This window comes from Cyclopterus lumpus, chromosome 10, assembly GCF_009769545.1.
Source record: "Cyclopterus lumpus isolate fCycLum1 chromosome 10, fCycLum1.pri, whole genome shotgun sequence".
Taxonomy (NCBI): domain Eukaryota; kingdom Metazoa; phylum Chordata; class Actinopteri; order Perciformes; family Cyclopteridae; genus Cyclopterus; species Cyclopterus lumpus.
The window spans coordinates 7,500,600-7,524,993 of record NC_046975.1 but is presented as its reverse complement, the minus strand read 5'-3'; the positions used below and the strand labels follow the sequence as shown (position 1 = coordinate 7,524,993).

Genomic DNA, 24,394 nt, shown 5'->3' with positions numbered 1-24,394 from the left:
AGAGCAGGCCAAGGTTTTGTGCTTTGTAGATCCACTGTGATTTGTATTGGAATGTAATGACAGTGAGTATACAGACTATTTAGGTTACTATGCGATGGATTTACTGGTGCGCCTCACAAATTGTCTCTTGAACTCAAATGAGTTTGACACCCCTGCATTATATGTTTTGGACGTTATCCAATCCAGGAACATTGAAAGTACTCATTATTTCTCTATTTTGAAATGTTTGGACATAATTTGTTCAGCCTCTTCTTTGTAGTTAATTTCAGGGCAGTTACTCTTAATGTCTCCCCCCTCCCCCCACCCTTATTTTTCATGGCATTCTCCCCCACCCTCCCCAGTAATAGACAGTTAATGGAGAGTAGAAAGTTGAACAATACGCTCCATTTCTTTTCTTATGACTTCCTGGAATGGTTTTAAACCTCGACACGGCCGAAGGACGTGCGGCTTTTAATTCGAAAACGCAGCAGGAAGTGGTCCGTCAGCTTGACAGGAACCCCAATAACGTGGCAAACGGTGGCAGATCAGACAAGTCGCTGCTTTAAACGCACATCCAGGATGGGAAGACGTCATGTGGGTTGAGGAGAGAGCCCTCTGTTTTCTGTGGTAAAGGAAGCACTGGGCCCAGTATGGGATTCATGAAACGCTAATGGGGAACTTCCCTCTGACTTTAACAAGGATTAAACCCCGTGCGCTGCTAGTTACAGACACGGCCGCACACACGAGCCCCATGCACACCCACGCATTAGCTAAGCACGAGATGAACAGTTACTCAGCCACATGAACAATATTAACCTTTAGGTCTTGAGCGTGTGTGTGTGTGTGTGTGTGTGTGTGTGTGTGTGTGTGTGTGTGTGTGTTGCATTGCATTTCTTCTAACCTTTCCCTCTGACCAATAGCAAGGTGCAATGCCAGTTTTTTTCTCTCTGACCCAGTTTCCCCCTCTGCTTATTTCTCTGAACACGCAACATTTCAGCTGCTATTAGTGAAATGATGCACTGTCTGAGACGACAGAGGCAAGTGTGTGTGTGTATGTGTGTGTGTGTGTGCTGGCTCTTTGTGTGCTGTGTGTTTCGCACCAAGGGCGTGTTTGTTCACCTGTTAGTTATTGTGTGTTCTAGGGTGTTAATGTGTGTGTGCCAGTTTACAAACTAATAATCTTATAATTGATCAGCGATACATGCCGCAAGCAAAGGACAATCGCGGCCGCAACCGGCTGAAATGTTGTTTTTCCTTCTACGGCCGAGCAGAAGAAATGTACGCAACTGCCCTAAATGAGCTGCTGCGGGCCTCTTCTCCAGCCCCCCCCCCTCCCTGCTGCACATGATTTGTTTAAAACTGCTGAGGTTTTCTGCGGCTGCAGCTCGATGATATCGGTGAAAAGAGCCATTAAAGCCAATTAGCTCCTCTGTCATTAGGGAGGGTTGTGTGGGCTACTGGCAACTTCTGCACACAACAGAATACATTATTGCTGCTAAAGTTGAAATAGCTAATATCTAGAAATGTTGCACATTAGCAACGACAGAGTCGTGCGGTGGGCTGGCTTTTTGCAGCTCTGAAATTTAATATTGGACACTGCGGCTGCTGTCGCTGCTTCTCATAACTTTAATGTGGTATGCAACAGCTTATAGTGTTATACGCTGTAAGTCCCCATCCCTCTGGTTACACTGTTGTATCGTGCCAATCACCCACATTCAAAAAGTTAATGATCTGAAGTCCCCACGGTGCTCACCTGTCAGATTACTTGGGTTTGGGCTTAGAAGCCTGTGTGCACATTGTGGGTGGGCCTTTATTGTGTGTGTGTGTGTGTGTGTGTGACAAGGGAAGGGAAGGGGCAAGTGTGCGGGGCAGGAGTGCAGGAGAGAGGTTCAGGATGCGATGTACTCTTAAGATGAGTCTGTGTGCATCGGTCATGTTGAAGTGTGCTCTGTTTGAGACAGATGCCTTGCTCCGTTCTCCAAGGTCGTCCTGTTGCTCTGCGTCCTTATCTCCTACTGATCCGACAGACGGCCTGCACCGTGTGTGCACCTTTTGTTTGTTTCTGCTGCCTCGTGTGCACTCGGGACAGTGACGTCCCTCCATCTTTGCGTGCACGGGGGAAGGTTTCCATGTTTGCGCACCGGGCTGTCGAGTTGGGAAATGGAGAAGGAAAGGTGTAAAAGCTCTGCTCGCCGACGGATTCACCGGAGAGGCGACACTCGGACACCCTCAGCTAAATGATGCAGAGGCTCTCTGTGTCTGCAGGCTGTGAGTCCTGTGGAGACACACACACACACACACACACACATACAGACACTTTGGGAGCTGCTGACAGGTCCTCTGCAGAGGTTAAAAGCTGTCAGAAGTAGTCTTGAAGCACAAGCCCAGTGGTGCCGGCCATGGAAGTCCATAATGCCCAACCTTTGGCTCAGTAATCTGGGACTGTCTTGACTGATGTACAAGGAGCACACACACACACACACACACACACACACACACACACACACACACACGTATACACACACGCACAATGAAAAAAAGAATCCCCAAGATCACCGAGGACAATTCACACGTTCCCAAACATTTGTAAATATACATGCTGGAATACAAAGTCCCACTCGTGCACATTCATGCCCAGGGGGATATTTGGTCAATTTGTCTGTCAGAGCGTGCGCTAGATGTAGACACACTCGAATGCACACAGTTGCACAACAGAGGCCAAAACGCACACAACGAGAGAGTCAGAGGAGCGTGTAAGAAATGGTGAGTGTGAGTAAGAGAGAAGCAGGCTGGCACACACACACACACACACACACAATCCAACACTTGCATATGCTTCCTCCACTTCCCATAGAGAGAGATCACCTCCCACTTCTTCTTCTTTCCAAACTGAGCTCTCCTCCTCCTCCTCTCCTCACTTCATCACCTCCTTCCATATTCCCTCACCGACATATGCACGCACCGATGCACACACACACACACACAGACACACACACACGCAAAAACACTTCAGACAGATCAAGTCTCACCCGCTCCCCGGCTCGTACGCTCCCTCATCTTCAAAAAAGGAATCTCCCGCTTCCTCTCCTGCCCTTCCTCACCCCGCACTCGTCTTTCCATCCCCTCTCTAAACACCTCACCCCCACACGCACACACACACCTCTCTCTCCCCTTCACCGCCCTCCATAACCCCTTCACAGCACAGCCCCCCTACCCCCCAACCCGCGCTATCCCATAGTGCTCTCTGCTGGAAGGATTTAGAGGTACCCTGTAATTTTGGTGCCGGAGGAGCTCTTAAGTCCTGCCTGATCTTCTGGCTACACAGGCAGCCAATATGTGTGTGTGTGCACGTGTAAATATGTATTTGTGTGGGTGCGAGCACGTGTCAGTGTGTGCTTCAGTGTGTGTTCACTTCCGTGGGGCCAAGTGCTTACATTTTTTTTTCGGCAACCATTTTCAACTGGGGTTGTATTTGTGTGTGTGCAGCCGTGCGTGCATTCGACTTTTGCTAGTGTGTGTGTGTGTGTGTGTGTGTGTGTGTGTGTGTGTGTGTGTGTGTGTGTGTGTGTGTGTGTGTGTGTGTGTGTGTGTGTGTGTGTGTGTGTGTGTGTGTGTGTGTGTGTGTGTGTGTGTGTGTGTGTGTGTGTGTGTGTGTGTGTGTGTGTGTGTGTGTGTGTGTGTGTGTGTGTGTGTGTGTGTGTGTGTGTGTGTGTGTGTGTGTGTGTTAGCTCCCCCTCTGGCTGTATACTGAAGCAGTAAGCTGAGCAACAGTTGTGTGCATTGGGCCGCTAACCACCTCAAACCTTGACACTAATGCTGCTACCTGCTTACCGTACGTGCTACGAAGCGGCTCCCGGGACAGGCCGCACACGCTGATCTCAGAGCTGCTACATGGCGATGCTTGGCAAAACTTGAAATAGCAGTGGGTTAAAAATAAAAAAAAATAAAGCATCATTGTCCAACATGTCGATGAGAAAATCATCTGTCACCACATTTACTCCCAAATTCAATATTGGATTTGCAAACGCTGAAGTCAAAGATATGACTATTTTATATTGTCTGCCAGGTTTTATTACTGAAAAGATGACGAGAAGAAACCATTGGCCAAGCGCGCCCGATTCTTCCGAGATGATATAAAAAGTCATGACTTTTTTCCGAGATGATATAAAAAAAGTCATGACTTTTCTTTTTCCGGGGCCAAGAAACCCCACGCAGGAGGCTACGGGGGGAAACGGCGACCGAGAGGCTGGAGGTTGATTTCCATTTCTGTTCCCCGGACAAAGAAACGGAGGGCTGATGGGCGAGGACATCTATTTAGATCCATTTCATTCTGCCGTAATCAGGCTTTAGCCATGGCCCAGTACTCAGGATTAGAAGAAGTTCAAAGTGCAAACAGCTAGATCCTCGAGTATTATTCCAGTCTGCCAACCTCGGTCTGTACGTGTGTGTGTGTGTGTGTGTGTGTGTGTGTGAGTATGCGTGTGTGTGCGTGTACGTGTGTGTGCACGTTGCGTGCCAGATCTGCTGGGGTTATCTCTGGAATCGTGCCCATAAACCTAATCTAACCCTCTCTGTGCTCATTCAGGAGTGAAATATTTTGTTCAAATAAGCTCCTTCTCCCCACTCCAACTCCGACTCCAGTGCGCGCTAATGTAAACAAAAAACGAGATAGGAATATGGCAGGTATGAGAAATGGCCCGGCTCTGTTGTGACACCGTTGTTTGATACAAACACGCGCCGTCCGCGTCGAGCTCCCTGCTTTGCCGCAAATGGAAGGAAACCGGCTCTGTCGGACCGTGTTTTTCCTTGATGCTAAGTGTGAGTGATCGGATCGTGGTTGTGCCTGTTTGTGTGTTGAGCTCCCTTTTTCTTTCCTATTTATTTATTTATTTATTTCTGAAAATGTAGGCATTATCATTGGCGGTGGTTACTGTGACTACCCGGCCCCGGCTCGGCTCGTCTAAGTGGAAGTCTGAATGCTGTGTGGAGGAGGAGGAGGAGGAGGAGGAGGAGGGGGGGGGGGAAGGGAGTGGGGAGGTGTTGTGTGAAAGGTAGCCAATGAATGTCACCTCTCATCCACTTTCTCATTAAACAACCTGTTCGCTGTCTGTCACATGGGCTGTATCTATCCCCCTCGTTTGGTGCTTTGGCGCGAATGTACACACACACACACACACACACACACACACACACACACACACACACACACACACACACACACACACACACACACACACACACACGCACACGCACACGCACACACACACACGCACTGTATGAAAGCCAGCAGCCCCGCCTGGTCTGGACAGGAATAAGAATAAGCAGCAGATGATTCATGATGAAGATGGGGGGGGGGGTGTATTCAGCGGGACCACCTGAGTGACCTCATTTAACAGACCTGAGAATAAACATTCGCCTGCGTCTCCCGCTCTTGGTCCATCCGCTCCGTCCCGAATGTCCTTGTGAAAATCCGTGTGCATTTCGTGCACATGCGACCGTGTGCATGTGAATGCGCTGGTGGCAGTGCGGTGCATGTGTAGCATTGGAACAGGAGCCAGCTCTTTCCCCAGTTAGGCTTTTCTCTTGGCTGTCACATTTCGTGCTGTAGATATTTCCCAACATCAACATTTGGCACCTGGTTTCTCTTATGACTTCAGCAGCTGTAGATCTTTTGTTCCCCCACTAGCCACTCTGCGGCCACTGATCCACACTCACAAAGAGGGCCTTAAATCATACAAAAAAACAGCTTTGGAGCCTGACCGCTTTATTAAAAAAGAGCAACATTCCTTCATGCAATGACCAGCTCTTTGGGTATTCTGGACTCCTCGCTCTGAAGCGGTTTGTTCCACTAAATCATTAGCAGCAGAGAGGGAGGTTCTTTGTTCTCCATCCTATGGTTTACTTTATCCCCCGTGTGTTTTTATCTCCCCCGGGACGCACAGGAAGACCCAATTCCCCAGTTTCCTTTTTTTCCCAAACATGACATGACCGTCGGCCTTTTAATATCTGGAAATCCAAATTTGGATTAACGTCAGTAGAGGAGAAAGAGAGAGAGAGAGAGAGAGAGAGAGAGAGAGAGAGAGAGAGAGAAGCTTTCAGATAACAAAAAAAGAAGAAAAAAAAGAGCCGGCAGTGTGACCTTTTTGTGGAGAACGTTTAGGGAGCTTGAGAAACGTGTCTGGCAGTTATCTGTGTTTGAGTGAATGCTGACATGATGGATGTAATTCCAGTGATATCATACACACACACGGGAGAAAATGACCAACGCAGTGGGCGTGTGCTGCAAGTATTTTACATTTTTTATTTTTGGGGTTCACCACACATTTGTTAATGGACTCAACAGTTGTTTCTGGAGTCAACTTCCATCTTGAATAGTGCTTAAAAGATGTGAGGACATCAGGAAATGTGGTTAGAATCGGTCACGGTTAATCGGATTATGACTTTCCACCGGTACAGTAAAAAGCCTTGAATTATTTGACATTTAAAGAGGCCCCAGCACAAACAACATATAAAGTGATCATCCCTTCATAAAACCCAGCTCTCTTTCAGCCGTGTGCCCAAACAGAGGCCTCGAAGGGCCAACTTATCATCGTGCCACATCAGCTGCGGAGGCCTGCTCAGCCAGCCTGAAGGAATAGCTTATTTAGATGACAGAAGTAAGTTAACACTGAGAAGATTTGCTCCCCCTGAGTGGATATAAAATTCATAGCATGACGCTCACTCTTACTCGGATCATTCGAGCGCCTTCTGAGCTCTGCTCTTCAAAAGAGCTTTTTTCTCTCGCATAACCTTGCTGTGGAAATGTTGAAATTGAAAAGAAGGGGAGAAATTGGGCGGAAAAAGCAGCGGGATGAGGTCGGCGATCGCGGCAGCGTCTGGGCCATTCAGGGCTGCGAGGCGGCTGCTCCTTTAAAGACGGGAAGCCGCTCTCTTCACCTCGCTGCGTTTTAGAAAGAGACATGCTCCCTGCATAGGCTTTACATAAATCATAAGACTCACTTAGCCGTGAGTGTTCATTCACATTAATGTCCCACGTAAATTTAGAAGATCTTTTTTGTTCCTGCGCGGCACTCGGCGGGGCCTGGCCCCTCGTATACATTTCAGTGTCCGGCTCACTCGAGCCGTGTTGAGTCTACAGCTGGGGGAAGTTGCCAAAGAGCTCCTGTCACAATGTTTTCGCAATCATTCCTCGCAAATTATCACGTCCTCCGGCCGCGCCACCAAAATGTTGTGGTTCCCCCTCGTAGAGCCAGAGTACGGTCTGATAATGTAACATAATATTAGCGCAATTCATTATTTAGTTTTCTTCAATTTCGCCGGAGCACAACGCTGAAATCCCAGAGGGCAACAAAATGTCAACATTAATAATACTTAGGAATGACAAGGCATGAATCAACCAGATGAGCTTTTTCCATAGCAACAGAGCCGGATTTCAGTTTATTTAGCGGGGAAATGCATGTAGAAATAATTGACACACAATACACCCCAACCCCCCCCCACACCTCCCCACCCACCCCCACCCACCTGTAGTTGGGTCTGCCTCTATTTGTGTCATCACTAGATAAGCACCCTCTCCAAGATGATGAGGGTGCCATCTGAAGCAATCACCCAGGAAGATGGTCATTGAGTTAAGAGGGGGAGGGGGGAGAGAGTCAGATAGTGCAGATAAAACCTAAAAAAAACTCAAATGAAGTGAGCGAAAAAGCAGGCAGGGAGAGGGAGAGAGGGTGAGAGAGAGAGAGAGAGAGAGACCAAGGCGGATAATGTGAGGAAGAGAAACAAAAGCATTTCAGAGGAAGGGAGTAAGTTGAAACAGCAGACCAGGCGGAGATGGAGATCGTTCGGGGAATTCCAAAATTAGAGCTGCCATTGCATGCGCCCACACAGGCGCACGGCCACACACACACACACACACACACACACACACACACACACAACCGCCTTGCGCCGGCCGCTCAGTGTTAAGGTCAGAGTCACACTCTGTCTCCCTAGGTCATTATCATGGGCCCTGAAATAGACAGCCAATTGTGTCACAGAGTCTGAAGTGAATGTGACATTGAATAAACAGCCTCGCTCAAGTCTGAGCAGAACGTGCACTTCACAACAAATGTAGGGAGGCCGACACACACACACACACACACACACACTAATATAGAAATGGACACACACACACACACACACACACACACACAAACATTAAGGGAGGCATTTAGCTCTCGGCGCTACCAGCAAGTAATGACACATGTGTCTCAGAGGGAGTAAGCAGCTCGAGGAGTTGGCAAGCAGCTGGAACTCTGGCTGGCATGTCTCACCGTTCAAGTATGCACAGACCGAAAACACACACACACGCACACACACACACACACACACACACACACACAGGTCTGACCACGCTCCTCCTTCAGTAGACTCTAATGTTGTTCCATTCATTTGGCTTCACTTTATTGTGTTAATGAGAGATACCGGTGAGAGGAGGTGGCGGTTGATTGAGGGTGAGAACGGCTAATCACTGGAACAGCTAATCAGTGCTTGTCGTAAATATTGATTAGTTCTGTGCGTTATGGACGTGCTCATTAACCAGTGTGTCATCTTCTCTCCTGCTTCTCTTCTTCTTCTTCTTCTTCTTCTTCTTCTTCGTCGTCACCCTCCCTCCCCCCCTCCCCCTCCTTTCTCCCTTTCTCCTCACACCTCATCTCCTTCTCTCACCTCCAGCAACCTCCAACGGTACCATCGAGGGCCTGGAGAACCGTGAGGGAGGCGTGTGCAAGAGCCGAGCCATGAAAGTCATCATGAAAGTCGGGCAAGGTAAGTGTGTGTGCTCCCCTCGCATGTATACACAATGCGGCGCCTTCCAGCCGTGTTTCACTTTGGTGTGACATCCTCAGGTATCGCCGTGTGTGGCAGGCGGCTCTCTGTCTGCCCCACAGGCATTGACTTGGGTTTTGGTGATTATTCAATAGGACCATTTATTGACTGCCAGTGGTGTCACATCTGAGGGATTTGATCCTATCGTTAAATCAAATTGCTATTTTTGAAGAGTTTTGTTCAATGCATACCAATGATTGGAGTTTGTTTTATTAAACTTATTCATATTTAATATTGTTTTATAAAGTAGATATGCGATTATGCAAACATTTGGATTTGTTATATATCGAAATAGAAACATTCTTGTTGATCAAGATATTAGTCAGCTCTGTCTTTAAAAAGCATTGTAAGATATAATAGTAGTTAAAATATAACACAAAACTGGTCATAACACAATATATATGCAGACATTAGTAGTGTCCTCTTTTACTTCTTTTTTGGAATGTATGTATTTTTCAACAGTTATAATCTTCCCTACAAACCACCCATAATTAGTTTATAAATAGTTAATGAATGATTGATAACACAGAGCAATCATATTTAATAATTTATGATTATACACACAAACGCATCCCAACATCTCGCGGCCTTCATAGAGTTTGAGGTTTAATTAAATGAATATGATAAATGTGTTGCATTTATAGAGGACTCCGTTTATATAACTAAATAATGTAATTTACATTCATATGAAACAGAGGAACATCTGTTTAAATGATGATATTGTTTGTCATTCATTATCTGGCTAAACAGCAGGAGTTAAGTTGTTAAAAAATACATTATTATTATAAGTGTTTTATAGTTATGTTATGTAAACCATTTATTGGTGATGTTATGCTTTTTATTGATGCTAAAAAAGATGGATACAATTAATTATTAATCAGTGTTCCAGCTTTAAAAGTGTTCCAGTCTCTCGGTTAATATGGTTATGTTTACCAGAAGACCAGATTGTGCAATATACTGTATCATACAGAGGTAACCATTGCTTGAATATCTCTGCTTGTATCAGGCCATTGAAGGCAATGTTGCAAATCAATAAGCAGGACTGCTTTATGGACTGCAGTATTGGATTTACAGGGTTGTTGCTTCAGTGAGATGAAGTGCACTGATTAGATGGTATTTAGTGAGGTGTACGTCTGCCACCTGGTTACTTTGTCTACGTAGTCAAAACGATGATGTATATCGATACCATGCTGTAAAACTACATATGCTGCGAGATGGGATTTTATCCACTCTTCTACTTGTCATAAACATTAGTTTTGAAAAAAGAAATTGGAATACTCACAAACAGTTTGTGCAAATGGTGAGATGGCCAAGAAAAGAACAACGAAATAAAGAAGAAGAAGAAGAAGAAAAGGGCCGCGCCTGAAAATGTAAAAAGGCCTCTGACATCCCTCAGCTGCTATTCAAGATTCCTATAAAGTAATCACAGAATGGAAATGTGTTTTTGAAATTCATATGTAAGTGCACGGTCGGGGTAGGTCATCAAAAGTATCTGGGCGTAAACAAGCCAGCTCTGTTTAGATATCCTTGGACACGACATTTGGTTTGCATCATACTATTTCACTTTTAGACTCAGTTTTACCCGATACGTGAATACGTCCATATCCTGAATGTGACAGCGCACAGTACACAGATGTGTTACTCTCTAAACACCCCCCCTCCCCATCCTCAGCGAGGTTGTTTTGACCGAAACAGACACTCGCCGCCATATGAGAGGAACATCTGCCCGCCACGATGAACTGATTGGGGCTTAAAAGCTTGTTCTCAACATGTCAAGAGCAAACTGAGACTAGCTGTGTGTGTGTGTGTGTGTGTGTGTGTGTGTGTGTGTGTGTGTGTGTGTGTGTGTGTGTGTGTGTGTGTGTGTGTGTGTGTGTGTGTGTGTGTGTGTGTGTGTGTGTGTGTGTGTGTGTGTGTGTGTGTGTGTGTGTGTGTGTGTGTGTGTGTGTGTGTGTGTGTGTGTGTGTGTGTGTGTGTGTGTGTGTGTGTGTGTGTGTGTGTGTGTGTGTGTGTGTGTGTGTGTGTGTGTGTGTGTGTGTGTGTGTGTGTGTGTGTGTGTGTGTGTGTGTGTGTGTGTGTGTGTGTGTGTGTGTGTGTGTGTGTGTGTGGCCCAAAAAAAAAAAAATAATCGTGGGCCTTTTACACTGAACTCTGAACCGGGAGAAAGAAAATAACAAATCCCCCAGCTCGCGTTGATGGAAGTCGAAAAGGAAATGTCTTATTCGAGAAATCGTCCAGGAAAGTTCCCCCTCAGCTCGAGTCTGTGGCTGCCGGCTGTTCCTCAACTTCACCAGCCTCGGCACACGCACACTTTTCCCAAAACGGGCCGAAGCGAGCTGTCACTCAACAATCCCTGTGCCCTAAAAACCTTGTTTGAAAGAAATGCTGCTGGCCCAGCTGCTATTACTTTTACATCTATTTCTGTGAGCGGAATATTTGATGCACAATGTGCCCGTCCAACCCAGTAACTATTCGAGGAAAGGCTGGCGACTGGAACTTAGCTGTGTAGAACTTCTAGGGATGTTACCATTACACTGGGGGGGCTTAAAAATAAGTGAATACAAGGGATTTTTGCTTGAAATAAGATGTAATATTTAGACTGTTCAAAATAGAAAGCAATCTTAGAATTAGCTGGGAAAACCTTTTTTTTGCTATATTTCACTAATATTAGGAAGCCCCTATAACTCACTGAAATTGTTACTTATTAGACAAAATATACTTAATAAGATAATTGCATTCTAGGGTTCACAAACAATTGGGTTAGCGTTAGTACTCAAGTACAATTCTGAAGTACTTGTACTTTACTTGAGCATTCCTTACACATCTAATTAGACAGCTATCGTTCTTATGTACTTTGAAAATGCATTTAAATTCAAAACACGACGATGCTATGATTTCTGATGCATTGTCATAATTAATTACATAATTAACTCAACGTCATGTAAATGAGTTCAAATTAGCTCAAACTTGAGCTGCTACAAAGATAAAATGTGAACTACATTAATGCGTCAGTAGTAATAATACAATGATGGCATAACTCTTAGAGGGGCCGTTTTCCTACATTGACAATGTTTACTTTTCATATATTTTGCTGATAATACTTAGTTTTACCCATGCATTGATATCAATGCAGGACTTTTACTTGTAATGGAGTATTTCTACAGAATGGTATTGCTACTTTTGCGGAAGTAAAGGATCTGAATCCAATTTGATGATCATATATGACAAAGAAAAGCACCAGTTCCTCAATAACTCTTTCCAGCCATAAAAAGCAATATGACTGGAAAGTAATATTTCTTTTCCCGACGCTGAAAGGATGTGTTGATTAGTAGCCCAAAGGGTTGACTGAAAGTTCATTGAACTTTTTAAAAATGATTTTTCTTATTCCCAATTATGTGTTTTTAGGCATTTATTGAGCAAAAGAAAACGTCAAACAGTTGATGGCTGTATCTTCTGAAAAGGCTTTTCTCTGTTCCATTCAACCACAAATTGAATATATTTGTCCCGTGGCCTGTCGGTCAGACAAAGCAAAGTCGTTTGAAGATAAAGAAGCAATCATTAGACACTACCCCTCTGCAGACACACTGGATGTTGTTTCAATCACCACCAACAATCCTGGGCCCCGCTTGGCTCCGACGCGGCCATTGTGTGCAAGCTACGTTTCCTTCGCCCTCGGCGGCTGAACGCCAACACTTCCTGCAGCCGAGTGGCCGAGATCTTCCCCGTACGTCCACCCGCTCCCCTTTTGCACTTTGCTCCGTGGATTAAACCTCGGTGACTCATGCCAGCGTGCACATTCGCCCACCGTGCGTCTTCCTGTGGAGAAACTCCCGTGCCTAATCTCGTTGAATCATCGGTTTGTGTGGCCCTACACGTCAATATCTAATCGCACTTTAAACGGGCGTTCCGCCTTTTGTCCCCATATAAAATGCGAAGTGAAGAGGAAGCACAATTGATTGCCGGAGAAATACGGGAAGCCCATATTTTATACAGCGCTCTCTTTCTCCTCCACCACATCATGCCACTGTGCTCATTAGAAACATGTTGACTCACCGCCTTGCACGCACCTTTCTCTCTCTCTCTCTCTCTCTCTCTCTCTCTCTCTCTCTCTCTCTCTCTCTCTCTCTCTCTCTCTCTCTCTCTCTCTCTCTCTCTCTCTCTCTCCCCCCCACCCCCCTTTCCGGCCTTCTCGCTCCTTCTGGCGGGTTTGGCAGTTCTGAGGTAGTTGCTGTCTGCACCGCTAAGGGAAATGTCAGCAAGTACACACACCGAAAAAATGGGTCAGAACATTAGAACGCTCCCCGCACATGCTCAGTAGTAGGCGCACGGTGTCGGGGCTGTGAGTGAATCGGATCGCTGTGTCCTCTCGTATCGCCTGACATACGCGAATGTTCCCCACTTCTCACTCCTGTCTTCTCTCATCAATTATTGACGGAGCACAACAGCTCACGGCGAGCTCCACCACTGCTGCGTCGGTGCGGAGCAATGCGGCGGTCGGGACACGGAGAAGGTGGAAGAGGAGAGTCTATTTGTTAATGGGGAGGTTATGTTTGACACAAAAAACCATTGCCCATGATTTGATCTCCTTTTATCTTCTGTTTTTCAAATTCCTCCCACCCCTCCCCCCTTTTTCCTTATTCCTCTCTTTTAACTTCCAGACATCCCAAAACCGAATCACTTACCCTCTCGAGTCTCGGCCAAACTGAGGTGGAAATAGAAAATAGACTGCTAGACTGTCCCTATTCTCTCACACACACACACGCACACACACACACACACACACACACAGATGCACGGCCACGCAAACTTTCCACGAGGGACTTGGATGTAAACGGCCTCCCCCCACGTCCTGCTCTCTGTTTCTCGCGGCCCACCCCTTTTGAGCAGGCCTCCGGGGCGGATGCAGATCGTGTGTCTGATCGTGTGCTCTGTGGAATCCATCAGACCGGCGTCGCTAATGGTTTATAACTGTCCTCGGTCTGCCGGCCCGGCCCTCGTAAAAAGACGCGCCGCGCACCCACCTGGTGTTTACCGTGCGAAGACTTCAAAGTGCGTGTTCTGAAATCGCAACAGACGGACAGATAAACCGTCTGCTTCCTTTGCGTTCCCCTCAGAGCTCCGACAACCCCCTCCCCATCTTCTGCTCCCGTCCTCCTATTCGCTCCCCTTCAGAAGTGTGCCTCTTTCATGCAGAGTTAAATCCAGAGCAATAAATAAGACATATTATGGCCTTTTAACGTGATGAATAATGTAGAACAATAAAAAGTTAATATATAACTACTTTACCCTCATTCTGCCATGCCTAAGTGTATTGTAAGTATATTCTAGGTGTGTGTGTGTGTGTGTGTGTGTGTGTGTGTGTGTGTGCATGAATGTGTCAGTGTTGGGGAAGCCAGTCTGAGTGTTTGCTGAAGGAGCTGCTGATGTAGATGTGAGCTCATTTTTTACGACAGGACAGGGATACTGGCGTGTTTCGCAGACATTCGCTAACTTGTCCTCCCTCTTTTTTTTTTTTTTTTCTGCTTTCATCTTCACTTCGTTGACGCTTTCAAGACATGCAAAGATAACCTTCTCTGTGTATAACAGATATTTTAGAAGATCATATAAAATCATCCTCGCCGACGCCGGGGGGAAGGAGTCATTGTGATTCAGCGCACGCAGCTTGCCGAGGCTGAGTTTCTGTGTGTTTTGTGTTTCCCACAGTCCCGAACCAGGCCAACCCCGTGGCGCCGGACGCTACAAAGGACAACGTCATACCGGAGTCCAGTCCCAGTCCGCCCGACCAGGGTCGGATCGGGCCCGAGGTGCCACGAAACCCTGGTGAGCAGATTGACCGACTGACACCACCCATAAGCTGCAGCTTCAGACTCTTTACAGAAGGCCTTCTAGTTTCTAGAGTGCAAATATTTTAGTAAAATAAAGGTTTTTGAAGTGTGATGTGAATAAAAAAGGGAATATTCACAGCCTCAAGGCTTCCTCTAATAATTAATCACATTTAGCCTGAAAAGAGAAAATAAAAATCATAGTTGACTCTCCCAAAGTAAGTATTATCTCATATGGCTTTTTCATGCCGCAGGCATTCCTTTGATATTTGGGAGGTCAACATGCAAAACAAGATGAAAAAACAAATATTATAGAGTCTAGAATGACTCTTGCCAAAATGCAACTGGCAATAAAACAATAGGAAACCACACCCAAAACAAATACGCCTCGCCCCGAGTCACTTTCGTATTCATAATGTACACACACAGTGTGTGCTGCGCCCAAGGAGACTCAAAGACATTCCTCTTTATTATATCTCTTTTAAAAGCTCATTTGAATTGCAGATGTATGAAGATTAAAAGCAGAGATAATTGAAGGAGTCACTCGAGCCTCCTCGGAGGCGCCGGGCCCTCCTCCTTTCCTGTTTTCACCAGCACCTTTCACAACTTCCTTCCCACAGAAGGGACCACTTCTCAACTTTTTGACTTACTCCACAACTTTGTACGCCACGAACTTCCCCCCAAGTGCAGACCCAATGTGATAAGCTGCCCTCATTTAATAATTGCTTATTTGACATTAGTTGCTCTATAAAAAGATTTCCTAATGTCACTTTTCCCTATAGCGAGGCTTTTACCTGTCCATTGTTAGATCAGAGATTATGTCAAGTGAAGAAGCCGAGGGTGGATTGAAGGACGTGTCAACCGCGGCTTGAGGAGCTGATATTTCAGGAATGAAGCGTCTGACAGGCCCTCTCCGGCTCCCCTCCAGCGTCCAGAATGTGCAGAATTCCTCACGCCTCTGATTTCACTGATAAGTCTCGAATCGGTAGCTTCCAGTGAAGTCACTTAGCCGCCATGAGGCTCAAGGCGCAGCTACCCCCTTCCCTCGGTAAATGGTTAAGTGCGGAGTGGTCAGCCGAGTGTGGAGACACAGTCATTAGCGGGGATGGGGGCATGGACAGTGAAGAGATGGTGGTGCGAGTGCTGCTCTTTGGCAGCAGCTGCATGCATACATGGAAAACAGATTTGGTTCTTCTCAGATTTCAGTCACTAGAGGGGCAGCCCCCTCCCTCCTGAACCCCAGAGACAAAAGGACAGAATAAAATCAGATGTTCAGATATGCCCCCGTCAACTCATCTTTCCACATCTCGCTCGGCCTCTGCCCGACGTGTCACACGCGTTAGCGAGGCTCGCTCTCATCGGAGCGGGAATCTCTGTTATGTGGAGTGATGTTTGCAGATTCCATTAGGAGTCTATTTTGAATGAGCTAATTCAATTAAACCACATCAGTGGGGCTGTTCGTCATGTCGAGCGAACAACAAACAGGGACGTGATCACAGTTGATTTAGGCAACGAGCAGTGAGATCTGCACATGACGGGAGTGGCTTGCTGTCAATGACGTTACCCTCCCATTGTTCCACAGTCTCTGAGGTATTAGGGAGATTTGGTCTGTCTGTCTGTCCATCTTCTCTCCCTTTCTCTAACTGGGGATGCTGGTATTGGCAGTGCTAAAAGAAGAGAGCTAATCGAACCTTCTTTTTTTCTAAAGTAAAACAGATAAATTATGAATTCTGCACAGTAAAGGTTCTGCATTCAAACGTTTCCCTGGAGAGTGAAAGAGTCATTATCAGCACAATGTACATCTGTGACATCTGTTCAAGGTGGAGCTTTTAATTCGAATGTCATGCTGGATAGTTTAATGAATAGTAATGCATTTGAGTCGTTTGTGAGCCAAAATCTGAATCTGCAACGTAATCAGTAACAATTCTGTCGTATTCATTTGAGTTGCATATTTGTGAGCGCTTTGGGTTACTCTTGGGTACAATAAGTTAGAATATTAACACAATTTAATATGTTATTATGATATACATCATAATACATCTACAGCTGTTTGGGCCCCTTTTTAGTTTGGGGCCCCAAGCATTCAGCTCGTTCAGGCACGTCTCAAACGGGCACTGCATAAGTTTATTGGAAGCTTAATAAAATAGTGAAAACACAGACACTGAATGAAGATCTGCTAAATAAACTGTTATCATGGCAACAGCTCTGTGCCGAAGGGCTCGTGCACAGCAATATTTCACCCCACACCATATCCTCTGCATATGGCAAAACGGACCTCCATGGCTCACATGTAAGCCATCTTTCAATGATTTATGTAGAGTCCCTAAGCCCTCTCTTTTTTACTTTTCTCTTTCTAGACCACATGAATCAGGACCCGTCTGGAAACCCTGGAAACTCGGACGGCATACTCGGCTCCAAAGTGGCCGTGTTCTCCGCCATCGGGGCCGGCTGCATCATCTTCCTCCTGCTCATCCTCCTCCTCGTCATCCTGCTCATCAAGATGCGCAAGCGCGCCAGGAAAAACACCCACTCGCAGCCCCGCCCCTCGGCGCTTTGCCTCAGCACGCTGTCCAATCCCAAGCTGCCCGGGGGCACGGCTGGCACGGAGCCCAGTGACATCATCATTCCTCTGCGGACAGAGAACAACTACTGCCCTCACTATGAGAAGGTGAGCGGCGACTATGGCCACCCCGTCTACATTGTCCAGGAGATGCCCCCGCAGAGCCCTGCCAACATCTACTACAAAGTCTGACGCGCTCCGCACGCACGGCCAGCGACTCGGGAGGGAGGGAGAAAGAGAGGAGCGCCTGATTTATGTCCTTGGGAGGAACACTTTCCTTTACTTTTTGGGGACTTGATGCGTCTTCAAGCCCAGTATTATTTCTACCACCTGCTGCACAAATCTGGAGAGACGAGCTCTGACCAGAAACCAGCGGGGTTGTGAGCTGACTGATGAGAGGTTTATTCTGTTTGTTTGGGTTGTCTGACAATTCCTCTTCCCCCCCCCGCCCCTCACCCCCTCACCTCCACACCTGCTACATCTCCCCACTGTGCTCCGACAGGGGTGTGTGGGGGGGGGGGGCTGGAGTGAACCAACAGATGGAACTCCAGCTTCCTGGTTTTGCTGTCCCCTTTAACGGGCAGGATATAACTTATCTCAGTTCCCTGAAGTACAGTCTGTGCTACACCCAATTAAACACACCATCCTAGCACACAAGCCAGGAACAGGCAGACACAGGCCCGGACGCCACTCAGCCTGCAGTTTGTGTGCAAGCGTTAAATGTGTGTGTGTGTGCGTGTGTGTGTATGTGTGCGTGTGTGTGTTAGTCAGGGCTCCGCGCTGGGCCAGGAAACTCTCCAGGTAGCTCAGGTATCAGACACAGTGTGTGAAAATAACGTGTTCCTCTCCCTTCACACCTCTGATGTTTGCCTTACTTACTATTTTTGGTGGAGGATTTCCTCGAACCCTGATTCAGTTCACAAAGCAGTTGTATTTTGTTAGACTTTTCCTACAAGTGCACAATGTATAGAGTTGAATAGATCATCATTATTACTCCCATCTTCTTCTCGCCACCCATGTCATCCATCGTGTTCATTGTTTCTTCTTTTCTTTTTTTTTATTATCAGAAAATGAGCCGGACTGTTGACATTGAGGTGTGTGTATGTGTGTGTGTCTTGGAAAACTCCCTTCTCCACTTGTCTGATATGAGCTTTATCTTTACTCTGGTATTTATGACCTACTTATTTGTATTTGAGGGTGCGTCCTCTCTCTCTGTGTGTGTGTGTGTGTGTGTGAGAGTCTGGGCATGTCCAGACCAGTCCGGTATCTGGGCAAGACTTGCTGGCTTCGGGGTAAAACACTAAGTTACTGTATGGTGAGACTCAAGAACAAGACAGACCGACTGACATGCAGACAAGCCCAAGATCTTACAAAACTCTCTCATTGCTCCAGTTGGCACCAACTGAAGGCTTTATTGTCTCTGATGAGCTTTCGGGGGGTTTAAGACAGCAGACAGGTTGATATGTGTTTGTTCTAGCTTCTGGTGCTCCGGTGTAGGCATCAAACAGTTCGCCTGCTGCCTGGGCGAGGTGGGCGTGGGTTGTGTGGTCGCCGCCGATTGGCTGGCCTACATAGGTAGGGTGCCCTATATATAAGTTGGATGGCGGGCCGCGGCTGAACATTGGCATACAGTATCGCCGGATGCCAATTGGCTGCCATCTGTGGATGAGTCAGTGGAGTGCGCAGTCAGTGGTGTCGCCAGCGTGTGACTAATCTATGTGCCATCTCCGTGCCCACACTCGCCAGCCGGGCAGAGAGAGGGAGAGGGAGAGAGTGAGAGAGCAAGAGAGAGAGAGAGAGAGAGAGAGAGAGAGCGGATGAGGGAGAAAATGTTCCTGTGACTTGGCTTTAACCTGACAGGAGGAGGATGGCGGTGCGGATGGGGGATGAGGGCGGGGGGTGGGCGAGCTGGGGGTAGTTTAGCATTCATTTTCCCATCCTCTCGCCAGTTGTGCTGTGAATAAAAAATGCTGTGCAGAATATTCCTCAGTCAAGGTGTTCAGCCGGCGAGGACACTGCAGCTCAGCTATCACACAGCCCAGGGCAGCAGGCACCGAGACAGGATTTACTGCAGCCGGCGCTCTGTGTGCACATACAGGTGCTTTTCAGTGTGGGTGCTTATTTGTGCTTATATTTGCAGTTTTTAAAATGTTTTTTTTTTTCTTCCCGCACGTGTATGTGTGTATGAACACCTCTGCGCTCTATCAGCTGACTTGTTTTTGGGGACTGCGACTAGGTGCTCCCGAAGTTAGTGATGTGTGAGAGGAGAGGGGAGCAGACGAGGACGGCTTTTTCCTCAGCACGCACACACCGACACTCGACTCACGTGCACGTGCGCACAGACACTCCGGGTTTATCTCCAGTCGAAACGTTCAGGTCATGAATGTTTATTCCCTGGCAGAGAGACGGCCATCATCCGCCGCCACATACCATTGCCATCCACGGACACACGCACACACACACACCGCTGAGTTAAAAGGCAGCCCTGGCTTGGAGACTCGGGGGGGAGGGGGGGGGGGGATGACTCCAGTGGCGTTTGCGTGTCGTTAACCTCCAGAGTTAACGACCTAAACAGCTGCTGGTGCTTTTGAGGTCCTGTGTTTTAACTCAGCATGCGGTCCTCTGTGAAACACATTTAAATCAAATATTTTTGTTTCGGATCGGTGCGCATCCATTCACCTACGCCAGCCAAGGGAGTCATTATCAAATTAACACACACCCATATCTCATTTGTATTCATTCTAGTGACCACTTAAATGTTTTTTCAAATTTTCTGGGAGAGAAACTGAAAAAAATAAAATTTAAAAGGAGATAACAGAGTAATGTAAATACATGGATAGAGCCCAATTTAAGATGTAATTTCACCTGAACACTGCTCATAAGAAGAATTTAAGATTAGATTTTTGTAATGGAGGATGTTTGTAAATAGCTGTCTTTTTAAAGTGTGTTTTGTATGAATCCTTGCATTTGTCTTTTTTTTTTTTTTTTTTTTGGTCTCTGTTTGCAACATGTTTTTATTTTCTTTTTCTTTTAGAGTTAAACTGAATATCACAACGGACACATGAGCTGTCTTTTCGCAGCAGCGTCCAGTATTGTCAAAAAGTCTTTGTTACCACATGTGTTAAAACAACAACAACAACAACAACTGGGGTTCAGTTTTTAACATCGCTATTCAACGGGACTCTAGTTGCTCAGAAAACTGTTCAGGACTGAAGCTTTGCCACCGAGCGGCTTTGAACTGGATAGCTCATTGAAACTATGAATTATAAGGCCCCATTTCCTGTTGGAGACCGCACTTAACCCTGCATACGAAGACTGTGTAATTCCACTGCCTTTGAGTTACCCACACCTTCCACTCCATTATTAGATGTAACGAAAACATTTTGGTCCAGGAAGATTAATCTTTTCTCAGTTTTAATAAGACCATCGGGCTAGACAGAGGGGGGAGAAGGAGGAGAGAAAAAGTGGGCCGCGAATGAGAGTGTGACCGTTCTGCGCTCGCCATAAATCATCCGGTTTACGCTCATTATCTCCCAGGCGGTCTTTGTTTTAAAGATGCTCTCTCCCTCCTCCCCCGACGTAGCACAAAGATGCTGGTCGCTCATGGTATGGGCCTCACTGTAGGTTGATTTCTGCAATTGTTCAAAGCCACAGTATTATTTTTCAATGTGCATGTGTAAGCAAAACCTGTTGAATTTGTTTCCCTTTGTTTGAATCATAACTGTAACTAAGTTGTGTTATTTTTTTTCTTCTTTTTTTTGCCATTCACTTCTTTCGCCGCTTCTCAGCGTAACCTATTGGCACCAGCTACAATGGAAATAACGTTCCACCAGTTTGGAAACTACCGCATATTGATAAATAAAATTTTTCCCATGGAACTTGTTCTGGAGAGATGTTTTTTCTTTCTTTTCTTTCTTCCTCTTGTGGTTATCATTCGCCTTCTCACTGCCCACCTTGGTTCATGGTGGGAGCATAAACCAGCCGCCCTCGCTCACTGCACCCCCCCCCCCCCCCCCCTCTCCCCTTCCCCCCCCATGTCCGCCCAAACCTTCACCTCAGGGGTCAGTGCTGCACAGATGGGTTTGTTCTGATACATTAGTCAGATTGAAATCACAAGCAGGCTTCATAAATTCATATTCCGGGAGTATGGACACGCCTTTTTGCATAGTCACACGCGTATCAACCCACTCTGCCCTGGTGTCCTCCAAAAAAATTACATCTCTTCATACATGATTAAATCTGATTGGCTGCACTCTGCATTTCCATTGCGTTTGTCTGAAATTACAGTCCGCATTTAGCCGACTGAGGGACGAACTCCCGGGTCCCCTTGTGAAAGCAGAGACGGCATGAAATGCTATTAAAGTGATCGGGCATTTTCTCTGACAAACGCATCGGTGTTTGTGTGCATGGCCTTCGTGTGGCTGATGATGGGAGCGGAGACGGAGTGGGCGAGTGAAGAGAGAGAGAGAGAGAGTCAGGGCAATGAGAGACATAATGTGCCTGTGGCTTCACTGGCTCCCACCCCCATCCTCGCCGCTTCTCTCTGCGCCCCGGGGCAGGTACGTTCATCTGGTTTCCTGGCTTCGTCCCGAGACGCCCCCATAGTTCCACGTTACTGTGGGTTTATTAAAACCTTCCCCCCACTGAGCCACTGTGTGTGACTGCATGCTTTTTTTTTTTTACTGTGTATGTCTCTCTCAGAGTGTGTGTGTGTGTGTGTATTTGCCAAAGGGCTCTGCTGTTGTTCAACTGAGTCAACATCACCAAAACAAGGAAATATTACTGCACGCTCTGCAGCATTCTTACTCTTCATTTTTTGGGAAATGCATCCTCTCGATCCTTACTAAATTCAATATTGGAATAACAGTTGTCCAGTGGATATATACAGTGTGTATATATATTTGTATATATTATATTATATATATATATATATATATATTAGTTTTTAATGTCAGTATTTCAGCTTTGGTGCTCTGAGACTCCTTCATTTGCATATTTAAACACCAGTGCATTATGAAAGTGCAGCTAAAACACCCTCATGTGAGTGTGTGTACCCCCCCAAACCCCCTTCCACATTGTTGTTTTTTCTGGATTGAGTAACATGGTGGCTCTCATGTCTTTATAGATGAAACAAGTCACCTGGGAAAGCAACAGCTGCCAGCAGTTTGAGGTGGCTTGGGAACAATTTAACTTACACTATCCATGACCGTGAATACTAATTGAGAAAGCTTCTTTTTTTCTTTTTTTCCCCCCAAAGGTTTGTAATGTGGAAAAGAGGCAAATCCCTGGAGATTATCACAGCGTCACCTTTGAGCCGCTGAGACCTACAAGCGGAGCAAACTCTCATTTTTGTGAAATTAACTTTCGTCTTGACAAAAATGGCATAATATAAATTCATAGCGTGTGGCCGCCGTTGTAATTACCATCAAACAAGCACAGGGTCTTCTGAGGTGACGAAGCACAGATTGATGCTCATTTTGAGCTGAGTGATTCGTTCACTCGTCGTTTTGGTTTGCCACTACACCTCCGAGGCCTTTTCGCTTCCGCAGAAGCAACGGATGGAAAATAAAGTTGTGAGCGGGACATGCAAATTGATGGCTAACCAGATGAGGGCAAAGCGTTCAATAACACTGGTATGGTTCCTTTAACGGTGGAAGTTGATGCCACATCTTAGTTTTCCCCTCACGTCGTTTCACGCTCTCGGCTCTCACACAAAATCTGCTGCATGTGCAGACACTACTACCCTTGATCGGTTGAAGCAAGCAAGTTCAAACTCCGCCAACTTCTCAGCTGTGACAATGCATCCTGGGAGGCGGCGGGGGGGAGTCTGTCAATATAGCTCTTAAACGATTCGGTGTGCCATCCCCTCCTAATGTTTTTTTCATATGGATTGTTCGGGGGCACTCGTAACTCACACCAGAATCAATACGACATGCTATGGGACATGTTCTTTCTCATGTAATGTACGTATACATATTTAATGACTTAATGCATCACTCGCCGGTCATAAATAATGCAGACACACTAATGCCTTTCATCAAATGCTGCTTATCAAATATCAAGCCGATTCTTTTTTTTTGTGGTCTCAGAGCTATACGGCTGCAACCTGAGACGGCGCAAAGAAGTGGAAACTGTGAGGAGAAAAAAGAACATGAAAGGAGAGTTCATTAGTCAAAGAGTTACATGTGGATCGCTCATGAAAGGGCTAATTAATGGGATTCAAATACCAATCAATTGGGGGGGAACTATATCCAAACAGCGTTCCTCTTTTATCCCTCAGAGGGGCAGGAAATGGGAATTCCAACGCTACATCTTGGTTCTCTTGGGTTATGGTATATGCTTGATTTTTATGTTTCATTACACACACACATACACACACACAGATGCATGCGCAGCCGTCAGCCACATATTGATGGCATTGTTATGGCCAGAACATGCCTGATCAGACCTGGGCCGTGGCAGGGATCCAGGTCTGACCGAGACTCATCAATCATACAGAGAGCGAGAGAATCGAAGAGACTTGCACACATGGAAAACGAGCGCGCACACACACACACACACACGTGTGCGTATGGGAGAAATAGCTGTTGCGGCTGACTGCTGGGTCACAGGTGTGGAGACCAGGGAGGAAAGTGGGAATTATTTCCTTTCCTTTTCTTTCTTTCCCTCCTCCCCTTTAAAGAGAAACAGCTCTCTCTCTCTCTCTCTCTCTCTCTCTCTCTCGCTCCCTCCCTTCCTCCCTCCCACATCTTTGAAAACATCCCATTTCCATCCACATTTCCTTCACCCAATTTAAAACCCACACTTCATTCGCCCTCTCAGAATCACCACCCCTCTCCTCCTCCATCTCCTACTCTCAATTAGGCCATGCCTCGAATCTCAGGCATTATCTCTCCTGGCCATTTATATAACATGACTCCAAAAACGCATTTGCACAATTTTCCAATTACAGTATTATGCCTTGAAGCTTTGGTTCCTTCTGTCTCTCTCATTTCCCCCCCGTTCACTCAAACTGCTCTTGATGTTTAACACTACAAAAGAATCACCCTGACAAATACAGACACGTTGGTACTTTAGAGTAATGGCCTCTCTTTTCTTTGAGCGCTGTTGGTGTTTACGGGACTTTATTTTCCACCTGCTTTTAAGCTACGTGTTTATAAAGGATGTG

General features: G+C 46.3%; 1 protein-coding gene across 2 annotated transcripts in view; it reads left to right on the top strand.

Moving 5' to 3' along the window:
* efnb1 (ephrin-B1) overlaps positions 1-19,097 on the top strand; it is a 57,096-nt gene extending 37,999 nt beyond the window's left edge. For both annotated transcript variants that reach the window (XM_034543811.1, XM_034543810.1), the window contains 3 exons: positions 8,692-8,784; positions 14,548-14,664; positions 17,024-19,097. In XM_034543811.1, the coding sequence (XP_034399702.1) occupies positions 8,692-8,784; positions 14,548-14,664; positions 17,024-17,418 (605 nt within the window). In that variant the 3' untranslated portion in view covers positions 17,419-19,097. The remainder of the gene's footprint in view (positions 1-8,691; positions 8,785-14,547; positions 14,665-17,023) is intronic.
* Positions 19,098-24,394: the final 5,297 nt, after the last annotated feature.